Source organism: Cyprinus carpio, chromosome B25 (genome assembly GCF_018340385.1).
Source record: "Cyprinus carpio isolate SPL01 chromosome B25, ASM1834038v1, whole genome shotgun sequence".
Lineage (NCBI taxonomy): Eukaryota > Metazoa > Chordata > Actinopteri > Cypriniformes > Cyprinidae > Cyprinus > Cyprinus carpio.
The window spans coordinates 19,604,936-19,618,061 of NC_056621.1; the positions used below are offsets into that span (position 1 = coordinate 19,604,936).

The 13,126-nt window shown below is 38.0% G+C and overlaps 1 protein-coding gene across 2 annotated transcripts; it reads left to right on the forward strand.

The window, feature by feature from the left end:
- The first annotated feature begins 233 nt into the window (after positions 1–233).
- Positions 234–8,471, forward strand: LOC109070807 (hypermethylated in cancer 2 protein-like). 2 transcript variants are annotated; one of them, XM_019087318.2, is made up of 2 exons: positions 234–390; positions 3,304–8,471. In XM_019087318.2, the coding sequence occupies exon 2, from the start codon at positions 3,335–3,337 to the stop codon at positions 4,703–4,705; it is 1,371 nt and encodes a 456-aa protein (XP_018942863.2). In that variant the 5' UTR covers positions 234–390; positions 3,304–3,334; the 3' UTR covers positions 4,706–8,471. The 2 variants fall into 2 exon arrangements, with proteins under 2 accessions (XP_018942863.2, XP_042609644.1); XM_042753710.1 differs by lacking the exon at positions 234–390 and adding an exon at positions 399–540.
- Positions 8,472–13,126: the final 4,655 nt, after the last annotated feature.

A 13,126-nucleotide genomic window follows, 5' to 3' on the forward strand; every position in this document is an offset into this window, starting at 1 on the left:
GTTTTCATTCTAGAGTGTACAGTCAAACCAAAAATTATTCAGACGCCAGATATAATTTGTTATATACTTTTTTAATCCTTTCAGACCTTTTCACACCACAGACTGAACACAATGAAGCATTGCTTGGTAATGTGAGAAATGTTGAAGGTGTCTGAAGAAATTTGGGTTTGACTGTAGGTTGTTTCTATTAGCTGTGCACCTATCAGCAGAGTATTATCAAGCTTTAGGGTTAGTCCCTGAGGTAATACTATGGTAATACCTCCAGCAGGACAGGTAGGGGGTGAGACTGATCTCGACTGGGTCAGGGGTCACACTGCCTACGTCACAAGCTCCTAAGATGGCGTTTTGATGACGACGGGAGAAGCGAGGACCCCTGCCCTTGTTTACAAGGTATTTGAAAATACAGTGTATATGCGTTTGTTGTCGCGTATAAATATGATCTAAACATCGGCGCGTGGTTGAACTGAGGAACTGTTGGTGATTATTATTGGCTATGACAACAGCAACGGCTTTAAATGCGTTCCGTGATCCGCTGGCAAGGTATCATTTCCTGTTGTTTTCATTTTAAACGATCTTTAATCAATGTTTACCTCTTAGCAGACATCAGTGTTGTCGGATTCAGGCGTGCTAGAAAGTATAAAACAATAAATGTGAGAGTTACACGACTATAAACGATCAGTGTCCGCGTTTATAAAGATAGATACGTGTGTGTTTACTTCAAACCCTGGCGGGGGCTGTTCGCGGACCTGCTGTTGTCGACGAGCAAATGTTGGTTTATATTTGCTAACATTATGAAATTAAACCAAACACATTTTATTTTTATTTTTTTTAAACGCGTGTCGTTTCGCAATTTTGATCAAAGAGCAGCCCTAATTAATTAGCACATGCGCATTCGGTCTTCAGGATCTTAAAATGTTAATCTGTCTTTATTTGTTCTACATTGTTGTTGTTTGAAGTTCAGTAAAACACAATGAAAAATGTAAAACCGGGCGATGGTTGTTATACTGTAATTATGACTATGCCAGTGTCTTTTAATCGAACCGGAGCTTCTGCTGAAATGCTGTGGTTTATGCAGTTTTTACCAACGCTGTAAAATCATCATAACCTGTAGTGTACGCTTTAGGAATCGATTTCATTTCGATGACTTGGCTGATGTGAAGTTACAGCTGTAGTAACTTGAGTGAGTATCAAAATATGTGATTATATTGTTTATTATTATTATTATTTTCAGTAGCATTTACAAGCATTGTAACCAATCATAGTTGGTTACTGTACACTCCCAAACTACTCGTTTTATATGTAAAAAGTGCTGGGTAGTAACTGATTACTTGTAATCCGGATTACATAATCAGATTTCAAAAAAGTAAGTACTTGTAATTAGAGTGTATTACATGCACAATCAGATTACAGTTACTTTTATTATGGATTACATATTATTCACACATTGGCAATACATTTTTGATTATGTATTGATGCTCCCTAATTATTCTTCTTTCTTTTTCTTTTTTTAATTTTCCTTTCTAAAAATCCTACTTTATCATACAATTAAGCTTTGACTATTCACAAATGTTGTGTAAATAAATGCGCAAACCATGCTTCTGAATTTGAAGGGGGGGGGGAAGCACATCTCAAACTATTAGACCATGTATGAAACATATATGACCACAAAAACAGTCATAAAGGTCAATTTCTCGAAATTGAGATTTATACGTCATCCGAAAGCTGAATAAAGCTTTCCATTGATGTATGGTTTGTTAGGATCGGACAATATTCGACTGAGATACAACTATTTGAACATCTGGAATCTGAGGGGGCAAAAAAATCAAAATACTGAGAAAATCTCCTTTAAAGTTGTCCAAATGAGGTTCTTAGCAATGCATATTACTAATCAAAAATAAGGTTTTTATATATTTATGGTAGGAAATTTACAAAAATATCTTAATTGAACATGATCTTTACTTAATATCCTTATGATTTTTGGCCTAAAATAAAAATAGATAATTTTGACCCATGTGATGTTTTTTTTTTTTTTTTTTTTTTTGCTATTGCTAAAAATATACCCCAGCGACTTAAGACTGGTTTTGTGCTCCAGGGTCACAAATAATGATGCAAGTTACTAAACACAGGTGATGTATATCTATGAACACTGTCTTCATCATATTCAGTGACCTATAGTAACTGTTGCTTCTGGAAGTCAGGACAAAAATATTTCAGACCTGAAAGACTTTGGGCATGTCAATGTCTTCATGTTTATTAATGTTTGTTCATATAATGCAGAGATTTTTTTTTTTTAGTTATTTTTGAAGATAATACTTCAAATAACTTAACAACATATCTGCATTTTTACAGTTATGGTCACATTAACATGCACGTAAACAAATATATATATTTTTATTGTTCAAGTGTTTAAATTAGTTTTATTTAACATTTTCATTATTTGATTATTAGCTTTTTTTCAGTTCACAAGCCCACTGCAGTTCTTACATCAAGGTTTGGGAAACCCTGTTGTAATGCAATGTTTATTTTGTTTATAGTTTTTTGGATTGTATTTTGTGTATTTTATGCTGTTGATATAAAAAAATGCTATATATTTTCTTTCTCTCTTTTTTATCAATATGTTATAAGTTTAAAACACGTTGGGGAAAAAAGGAAGTGAAATTGGGAAGTCATCGTTTCAGGAACTATACGGATTCACTGTCCACATGAAAACGCAAGGGCGGCGTTTCCAAATTTATCCACTCTGGAACCCGGTTTCAAAAAATATCAGTTTCACTCTATTAAAAAGGCCAGATCAGTGTTGACGAAATGCCAATACGATACAAAATTTATGCGTATACAGCAAAATGCGTCTCCTTGTGGACGGGGCCTAAGACTACAATTTGTAAGTGATTAATAGGCTAAAATAGTAGGCTAAATACTTTGCCGTCAACTTTTATGCTTAAAATCAGTGACTAAATGTCAATACGTTTCTGTTGAACTGTAAATACACAGTAATTTTCATTTTTAAGTTTTCATACTTTTTTTGCTTCAAATCAACGTTTGCGTACTGATGTATTATAGAACTCAATAGAAATCACTTTTGAACTCAGTTGACTTTATAACATTGACACAATTATTTATTGATTGTGACTTTATAATTATGATATAATATAATAACAACAAGGAATCTAAGCAGTTTTTTGTTTTTTTCCCTACTGGTCATCCCCTGTTTTTGGTTTGTTTGGTAAAACAATGCAGATATTAGCGATTATCCTTGAGGGTTTGTGTCACATCAGAATAACATCTAGCCATCCTTTCTTACAGTGAAACCAATGCAAAACATCAAGGGTAGGCGATGGAGCTCCCAAACTACGCCAATCAACTGCTTCTCCAGCTCAATCAGCAGCGCTCCAAGGGCTTCCTGTGCGATGTCATCATCATGGTTGAGAACACGCTCTTCCGGGCCCACAAAAGTGTCCTCGCCGCCACCAGCCACTACTTCAAGTCCCTTGTCTTTCACGATAACCTCATCCACCTCGACCCTGACATGGTGGATCCAGTTGTTTTCCAGCAAATTCTGGATTTCATTTACACCGGGAAGTTGGTAGATGAGACCTTTGAGGGGCTGGATTTAAGCTCTCTGCTCACCACAGCTAACTTTCTCCAGCTCAATGACCTCGCAAACCTGTGCTCCAGTAAGATCAACCAAAATGGGTCCCTCAATAGCGTGGCTCGTGGAAGCTGCAACTCTTCAGTTCACCTGTATGAAGACCACTCATCAGACACTGAAACATACATGTGTATGACGCCTCCCAAAAAACGGCATAATGCTGGAAATAGATGCGTTACGAGGAAAAAGCAGGACTTGGGGTTGGATTTGTCTAAGAAAAATTCAAATTCTGAGACAACAGTTGAAGTTTTTCAATCTAGACCCATCTCCAACAATATACAGCTGGCAATAAATGGGAAGTGTGTTCCAAAGGAAGAGAAGTGGATAATTCCTTTGGACGGAGCTCAGGAAAGAAAAAGGGGGGGATCCCGAAGAAAATCTAAGGTCAATGGTTACATTCCTCTTAGCAGGGCTGGAAGTCAATCAAGCCAGAATCAGACCTTCACTTTACAGTTGTCTGTAAAGAAAGAGAAAGGAATTGGAGGGAAAACAGATGAAATTGATGGCCAAAAACCAAACAATGGCAGCACCAATTTTGTTTATCAAAAGGAGACCTTTCTCAAAGAAGAAGAAGGGGACAACCCTTACGTTTGTATACCTTGCGAAAAGGGTTTTCCCTCCTCGGAGAGTCTTAAATCCCATGTGGAAAGCCATTTGGATGAAGATCTCGATGTGAAGGTTGAGGATGAGGAGGAAGAGGAACGTGACGGAGACGCTGGAGTCACCAGAGTCTCACCAAAAGCTCCTGAAAGCCTGGATCAAAGTCCGTTAAAGTCCCTCAAAGATGTCGACACCGTACGTCCCTTCCCTTGCAACATTTGTGGCAAGATGTTCACGCAGCGTGGCACTATGACCCGCCACATGCGCAGCCACCTCGGCCTAAAGCCATTTGCGTGTGAGGAGTGTGGCATGCGCTTCACAAGGCAATACCGCCTCACTGAGCACATGCGTGTCCATTCAGGGGAGAAACCGTATAAGTGCCAGGTCTGTGGTGGGAAATTTACGCAACAAAGAAACCTCATTAGTCATATGCGGATGCATACCTCAGTACCTTAGAACAGGTCAAAGAGCCCTGAACTAGGATAACCCACAGATACCCAGTTCTCTATAGTGCTTTGGTTTGGGTTCTTTTAACTAGGGTTCAGTTTTCCAACAAGTTCTACAGAACACTACAAAGATTCCTCTAGATCTCCTTTACAGAGGTTTCCTTTTTGAGCTAATGAAGGGTTTAGTTTCACCCACAAATCTTCTACGATTCTGCAAAGAGTCATCTAGGTGAAAAAGGAAACCTCTGTAGTGTAATCTACAACATGTGTCAAACTCTGGTCAGAGTGTAGCTCCAAAACACCTGCCTGGAAGTTTCGAGTAATCCCAAAGACCTTGATTAGCTGGTTCAGGTGTGTTTAATTAGGGTTGGAGCTAAACTCTGCAGGACAGTTGCCCCCCAGGTGCTGAATTTGACACCCCGATCTAGGGTACTATTTTGGAAACACATCCTAAAAAGATTCCTGTAGACAAGTGGTTCTCAACACATTCCTGGAGGACCCTCAGCACTGCACATTTTGCATGTCTCCTTTGTCTGACACACCCATTTCAAGTCTGTGAGTCTCTACTAATGAGCAGGTGACCTGAATCAGGTGTGTTTGATTAAGGAGACATGCAATATGTGCAGTGATGGGGGTCCTCCAGGAATGTGGTTTAGAACCACTTCTCTAGATTTTCTCCACAGAGTTTACTTATTGAGCTAATTTAGGGTTCAGTTCAGGCCACACCTCCCCTAGAATGCTACAGAAGTCCACTAGATCTTTCCTACAGCAATTTCTTTTCTGAACAAATCTAGCGTTCACTTTCACCCACAAATCCTTGAAAATTTTACAAAGATTCTTCTAGCTCTACACGGAAGCCTCTGAAGATCTAGAGCAGTCTTGATCCCTTCTCAATTTTTTTTTTTCTGGGGATCCTACACCATTTCAAAGTCTTGCAGTCTAAATGAGGAGGGCATCCAAAATGCATGGTGGTGGACAGGTTTGAGAAGCACTGATCAAGATCGGGGTAGCCAACCTTGCACCTGGTAGGTTTCAGTTCCTAATATGTGCCAACACACTTGGAACACCTTGACTAGCTGGTTCAGGTGTGTTTGGTTAAGGTTGGAGGATGGTAGGGTCATTCATATCCAGACCTGGAGGCCCTGCAGGGTTTTGCTCAAACTCACCTTCCTGTAACTCTGCAGACCTTGATTACATTCTTCAAGTGTGTTTGATTAGGGTATCTAATCTCTAAAAAATTCTAGAATTAGAATTCTGAGGATTTGTGGCTAGAACTAAACCCTAAATATACTCAAAAAGGGAACCTCTGTAATCTATTCTAGAGTAATCAACTGTTGCCACAAATCCTCTGGAATTCTATTAAGATTCATTTAGATCTTCAGACACTATCTTTTGAGCTAATATAGAATTCTGTTTGGATCACAAGTCATTTAGAATTCAGTGAAGAATCCTCTCCAAAGCAAAACCCTAGATGATCTCAAAAAAGGAAGCCTCTGTAGTCTGTTGTAGGGTTGATGTTTGGCTACAGTTCCTCTAGAATAATATAAAGATTCACTTAGATCTTCTCTAAAGACTTTACCTTTTGAGTTAATCTAGAATTCAGTTTTCATCACATTTAGAATTCTACAAACAATTCTCAAGATCTTCTGCGTACCGATTTTTACTGATTTCCTAATTTAGGAGACATTTTCATTCACAAATTCTCCCAAGATTCCTCTAGTTCAAAAGAAAACTTCTGTAGAGAAGATCCAAAGCATTCTATTTGTGGCATTCTTTCAAAACGAGATTATTTCAAACCTGGTTGTTTAATCTAGGGTTCACAAGCGTTTCTCTACCAAGTTTACTTTTTAAGCTAATCTAGAGTTCAGTTTCCACAGCAAATCCTCTAGAATGCTATAAAGAATTATCTAGATCTTTGTAGAAGGATGGCGACGCCATTCCCTGATGAGCATAAAAATGCCAACTTCAGCCAATACCTGCTGTTATACCTCTTCCTTCGTACCTTCTTATTATTGTGCATGAATTGTTTGTTATTGTTAGTGTGTAGCTAAAAAATATCAAGTTTATCCACTTAGCGATGTAGTTTAATCGATTAAAATGAAAATTACCTCAAATAGCTAGTAATCCTCTCAGAACTGAAACAGCCGAATGTTCCTGGTGATACCAGTTATTTTACAGCAGTGACTTGCGATACCTTTCGAATGTAATTTAGTAGTCATGATAAAGTTTATGCTTCAGAAACAGACCGCTGTAATAAAGCTATCTGAGTTGTTTACTTGAATACACAAACTTGCTACCTCAGATTAAACCAAACCCTCTGATTAGCCTGTATTAGGTTAAAAATACATATTAGAGAAGAGAAACTACACACGGTGTCTTCCATATTACAGTCACTCTGTCTAGTTTAATTAATGAGTTTAAACTGACATCTGATTCAAAACAGAGGAAAACACATTGCTTGTGTTAATATACACTTTTCAGGGGGTCAGGTAATACTTCACTGTAGGGTTGCGATCTGAGCTAGTGAAGTAGTATTGCTTGAGCAATTAGGGTGTTTTGATGTACAGTTCCAAAGAAATATTGAATGTTATAATGCTTAAGAAATACTGTAAAACTATAACCAAATCTATATTCTTGCTAAATATTTAAGTCTAATTTATGCTGCTTTCAATTCAGGTTTATATCAAGTCTTTCTTCTTTTTTTCAGGGTTTTTCTTTTGGGTTTTTCTTTCCTTTTCTTATTTTAATGCTTCAACCAATGGCTTAATTTAAACAGCATGTTGTCCATATTTTCTTGTGGCATGTGCATTATTTTTATGAATTTAAAAAGGTAGGTTTAGCAGATTGCATTCATGCATTTAGTGTTGAAACGAGACCAAAAGTGTAAAAACAATACCTACTGTATATATCTTTGGGTATCTTGACGTTATTATCATCAGTTGATATATTACTGAAACTTTTACTTATTCAGAGATGAAATCATTTTCTTATTGTGTTTTAATTTCTCTACACCATGTTTGTTTTAAACTACCTCTGGTTGGGTTTTTTGTACGTTGTACATGGGTTTTCATCATGCTGGAGGGCTTTTTAAACAACACCTAATTTCGAGGTTGTATTCATTTGTTATCTAGTAATATCAAAAGAGGTACTTTAAATAATAGATCAATTAGCCTAAGATTTGATTTGCTGAATTGACTTTTTTAGGCACTCTTTGATCGTTTTGTGCTTGCTTTTTCTCTATTTTTGCTTTATATTAAGATGATTATTTGACACTGTCTGTAAATCAATGCGATTTTAGAATATTCAGGAACTTTTTAATACATAATAGGACTTGAAACTGAACTTCAAAACTGTGACAACACTTTCATTTGCATCCTCTGCAAACCTCAGGGAACACTTTTGGGACACGTCCCAGTTAACTTTTTGAACTGTAAAGCACCATTAACCAATGTTTTTGCAGTTATTTGTCTGTTTTTTGATTAAGATAGTTTCAATATTCTCCACAACTGACACAATGCGCCTTCAGGAGGTTCGGCAGCTCTTTGCATTTGCAGTACAGGTTTGTGTGTGTGTACATGTACGGTCTTGATGTGGTTTTCAAATGCTTTTGAAATGTCAAGTGCTTTGTTCTGAAATGATGATGCTTAAATATTTGCAATCTGTTTATGAAAACCAAAGCACATTTATACTCTTTGAAGAATTAAAGGTCCTGTTGTATATAACATTGTTCTCAGTTATGACATGAAATAAAATTAAATGCTGATCAGATAACTACACTTTCCCATTTGCTTTTTATTGACTTTACTGACAAATAAAAGTACTTAATTTTACATGTAATCACTTACTACACAAGGCACAAAGATCAGTAAACCTTCAATCAGTTTCAAAAAACAGAAATCACACAAATGCTGATATACAAATATGTTACAAATATGATACAAATATGTACCATTTGAGAGGGACCCGTCCCAGTGACAGCTTTTGTACCTTTTTCTGAGAGTGTAACTATAGTGTTTTCAAATGTTGTCCAGTAGGTGGCGGCAAGAATCCACACAACTAGGTAAAAACGATCTGCCTTACTCCCTTTGTGAGCAGCACTGTGAGATTTGAGCTTTGAGAATGGGAATTTTGCAAATACTTCAGGGTTAGGTTTTGGCCAATAGTTTGGTGATGTAGTATTTGATATTTCATGGATGATTGAAATGTTTTTTTGAATGCTTTCACTTTAAGCGTAATTTTGCACCCCAATTAATAGTAGTTACAGCTATATAAAAGTTTTTCTCTCTCTCTCTTCTGCATTTTTATATGATTCCGGTGGTTTTTCTGTTGCACCACAGCCTTCATCTTCCATTAGACACCTACCTGTTACAGATCTGCATCCCCTCACAAGCAAGCTGAGTCCTCTTGTCCTTAAGCTCCAGTGAACTCAAGATAAGGCCCAGTGTTTTCACATGTAAATGACGGGCGTATTGTTAGCACAGAGTGGCTCGGAGGGCTTCTGCGTTGTTATCTGATGGTGTGCAGGCCCTGCCGGGGAGGACGATTGAGGCTCGGGGTCCGGGACGGTGGCAGGCTCAGGTCGCTCAGAGAATAGCACAGCTGGCGGTGTCCCACGTGCGGCTCCTGAGCAGACACTCTGAGCAGGGTGGGAACTCACACACTAAGACATCTACAAACAGAGCAATCCCCATTGTGACATTATCAGAGCGCGGCCAGCTTGTGCTGCGCACACACAGGCAACAAGTACACAGAGAAAGAAACATTCAGAGCAGCTGACCAAGAAGTCTTTGCCCACTTTTACTCTTGTTATCTCACTTTTGCATAGTGTTTGCATAGTTAATGTTTCGGTGACCCACTTCGTTTTGTTTTTTGATTTGAACCTTTTAAACTTAAATTTAAAAGGTTAAAGATACCAGTTCACATATCTTTGTTTTGATCAACGAAGAGGTCATCTTAAAACCACAAAGGAATTATAAAAAAAAAAAAAAATTATGATACACAGTTTTTATTCCCTGGATTTTAAATAAACATACTTGCACATACTTAAAGATGCCAGAAATAAATTCTATGATCTGAAATATTGATAAAATCAGCATAAAAGATGTGAATGATGACAAAATGGTAGATAAGAAGTTGTGTGGTTAAAATTCACATGTAAAATAAAGTCTGCATGTTTGGTCACATCTCCCTGCAGTCTGTGTGCTTCCTGATAAAACAAGTGAACTTTTTCCCAGAACTGATATTTTTCTTCAAAAGCACAGACACAGGGATTGTTTTTGATTCAACCTTGTAGAGTTCAGATGTTGGAAACAATATTACATTTCACATGAAATAAAAATGAATGATTTGTGACTACAAATGATAACCAGAAACATACTGGTTCACTTGCATGTACTGTATATGTTAAAATGGGTTAGATACCTTTAGGTTAGAATTAATATATTTTTCCACATTTGAGTAGATTTTACAGAAGAAATAATTCGATTAGAAAATAGTTCACCCAAAATTGTAAATGTGCTCCTCTTCAGCCCATTCAAGATGTTTGTAAGTTCATTACAGTTTGTAAGCATTGCACCACTTGTTCACCAATGGATCCTCTGCAGTGAATGGGTGCCGTCAGAATGAGAGTCCAAACAGCTGATAAAAACATCACAATAATCCACAGCACTCCAGTCCATCAGTTAACATCTTGAGAAACCAAAAGCTATGTGTTTGTAAGAAATGTTTTAATTTCAAACCATCACTTCAAGCTAAAACCCATGTCCTCTATCCATAGTAACACTGTCTCCAGCGAAAAATAAATCTGCACAGTTAACAAGTCCAAAACAGTCCAATGGAGCTCTAAACAAATATGTTAGTGGATTTTGATGTGACAGACAACAGGAGATGGACTTTTTCAATGGAGGAAGTGTTATTGTGTATTATGCACTCATCATCTTTTCACTTCACAAGACATTAATTGATGGACTGGAGATACTTGTGGATTATTGTGATGTTTTTATCAGCTGTTTAGACTCTCATTCTGACGGCACCCATTCACTGCAGAGGATCCATTGGTGAGCAAGTGATGCTATGCTACATTTCTCCAAATCTAATGAAGAAACAAACTCATCTATTGTACATCTAGGGTGACCTGAGGATGTAAATATTCACATTTTTGGGTGAACTCTTCCTTTAACGGTTTGAGGAGCCTAACATGAGCCAGAAATGAGCAAATTAATTAAATGTGTTGTACAGTCAAGGCAGGTTGCGTCTCCTGAGTGTCCCACAGTCGGTATGTGTTTCTGTCCAGTGCATGTCAATTCACAAGCACACAAAGGACTAGGGAATGTCACTTTTGTCCAGTACATTCCAGGTTGCAAGTTGGAAACGGGCTGGAAAAGACAAAAATGATGCTGTAATGCGCCCTCGCACAAAAGAGGGCAGCTTAAGGGTCAATGAGGCTTATTGTAAAGTGCATTACAGGAGCCGACGTAATGTTGGCAGTAAAATCACGACGTGTGTGTGGTCTCAGATGAGCAGCGTTACACTTTACCAAGGCCCTGTGCTTGTCTCCCGGTGATACATGAGTTTCTGTATCAGTAATAAATGTAATGTGCTGTGTGTGCATTCGATGAATACTCTTGTGTATGTGCCCGAGCTCACGCAGACGCATTTATCAAAAACACCGCTTTATCAGCACCCTGCTTTCGCCATATAAATATTCCTGCGGCCAGGAGCTGGGTCAGAAGCGCACTGCCACAAAAGAGCACAGAGAAGAAAAGGCAGAAAGTGTAGCGGTTTTGGTTTTGAGTTGGGCTTTTGTTCGTGGCTCTACACCCTCCCCTTCAGTGGGACAACGGCGAGGAATGGAGGCCTATTCAGTGGAGGGAGTGGTGCTCCGAAAACACCCCTCGCCCCGGGACGGTCACCAGCTCCTCTCTGTGTCTGTGGCTGTCAAAGGGGCCGGAGGGATCCACCCCTGAACTCAAACATCACTGTCTGCTCCACGAGTGACTGACGTGACGTGACACGACTAGAAGACTCCCATTATAGCCAACAAAGATGTGTAAAAAAAAAAACCTTAAAAAAAGGACTGCTTTGGCATCTGCAGCAAAGTAGTTTAAGCAAATATTTAACTTAAAGTTTATTAATAGTGACATTAGTAATGGTACATATTTCTGAGGCATCTAAATGATCAACATGATCAAAACTTAGATAAAGCCTAACTCTGAAAGCATCCACCTTCAGCTCACGGTTCATGTGTCTCTTTTTATATTGTTAGTAATATTTCAAGATGACAATTTACAGGACTGAAGCGACTTAAAGGTTTAGTTCACCCAAAAAAGGAAATCTCCCCATGATTTACTCATCCTCAAGCCATCATGTAGCTATATGACTTTCTTCTTTCAGATGAATACAATCAGAGTTATATTAAAAAACGTTTTAAAATGTCAGTGAACAGGGTTTGAGATTTTGAAGCCCAATAAAGTGCGTCCATCCATCATAAAAAGTGCTCCACACGGCTCCAGGGGGTTAATAAAGGCCTTCGGAAGTGAAACAATGCATTTGTGTGAGAAAAATATCCACGTTTAAAGCTTTATAAACCGCAATCTTTAGCTTTAGCTAACTGTTGTACGCGCGTTCACGAGAGAGTGGCGTTCCAGCGGATGACGTAGAACATTGTTAGTAACAAACCGGAAAAGAATAAAACAAAGCACACAATATTCTTTGTTTTATGCCTGTGGTAATTATGAGTGAAGCATCACATCATCTTTGTGTATCAAGCAGTGCCACCTTGAGGACTAAAGGTGAATTGCACGCAATGTGTCATTAGATATTTAATTATTGTTGCGCAGGAAAAATATACTTACACTATTACATACCTCAGGTCATAGCGACCCTATACACTTTTTACAAAATAAAAATAAAAATAAATAATAATCAGAAAATGGACATTCCTTCCTATTTTTTTCCCCTGTTATTTTGTTTAATAATATTGTTAATAATGAAAAGATGCTATAATAAATAGATTGGATAAAAAATAGTGCTTTTTTCTCCTGAATATGAACTTCATATTCTTATTATATCGTGGAAGATTTTCTTTTCCTGACTATTATATGTCACGCTTTACAGGTTTAATCCTTCCATAGGAAAAAATAAGTGTGTTGTTTGATTGTAAAATTGTGTAAATAGTCACGTACGTGGTGGGACTACTTTTCCTGGTGGATGGATACACATGTCATTCCTGTGGGTAGATGTTTGTCTATGTAAACAGGTTCTTCTGTGCATGTGATGTTACAGCGTGAGCTCATATGAAGTGTTTTAGGGCTGAAAGTGGCTCTGGCTCACAGAAGAGGATGTCTCTTCTTCTTCTATGGCTATTAATTAGCCTCTCTGTCACCACATGAACCCTGAGCCATCTGGGGGTCTCGGCCCTCCTCTGTGTGTG

Coding starts and splice junctions, on each gene's coding strand:
- LOC109070807 (XM_019087318.2), top strand. CDS start 3,335: ATGGAGCTCCCAAACTACGCCAATCAACTGCTTCTCCAGCTCAATCAG.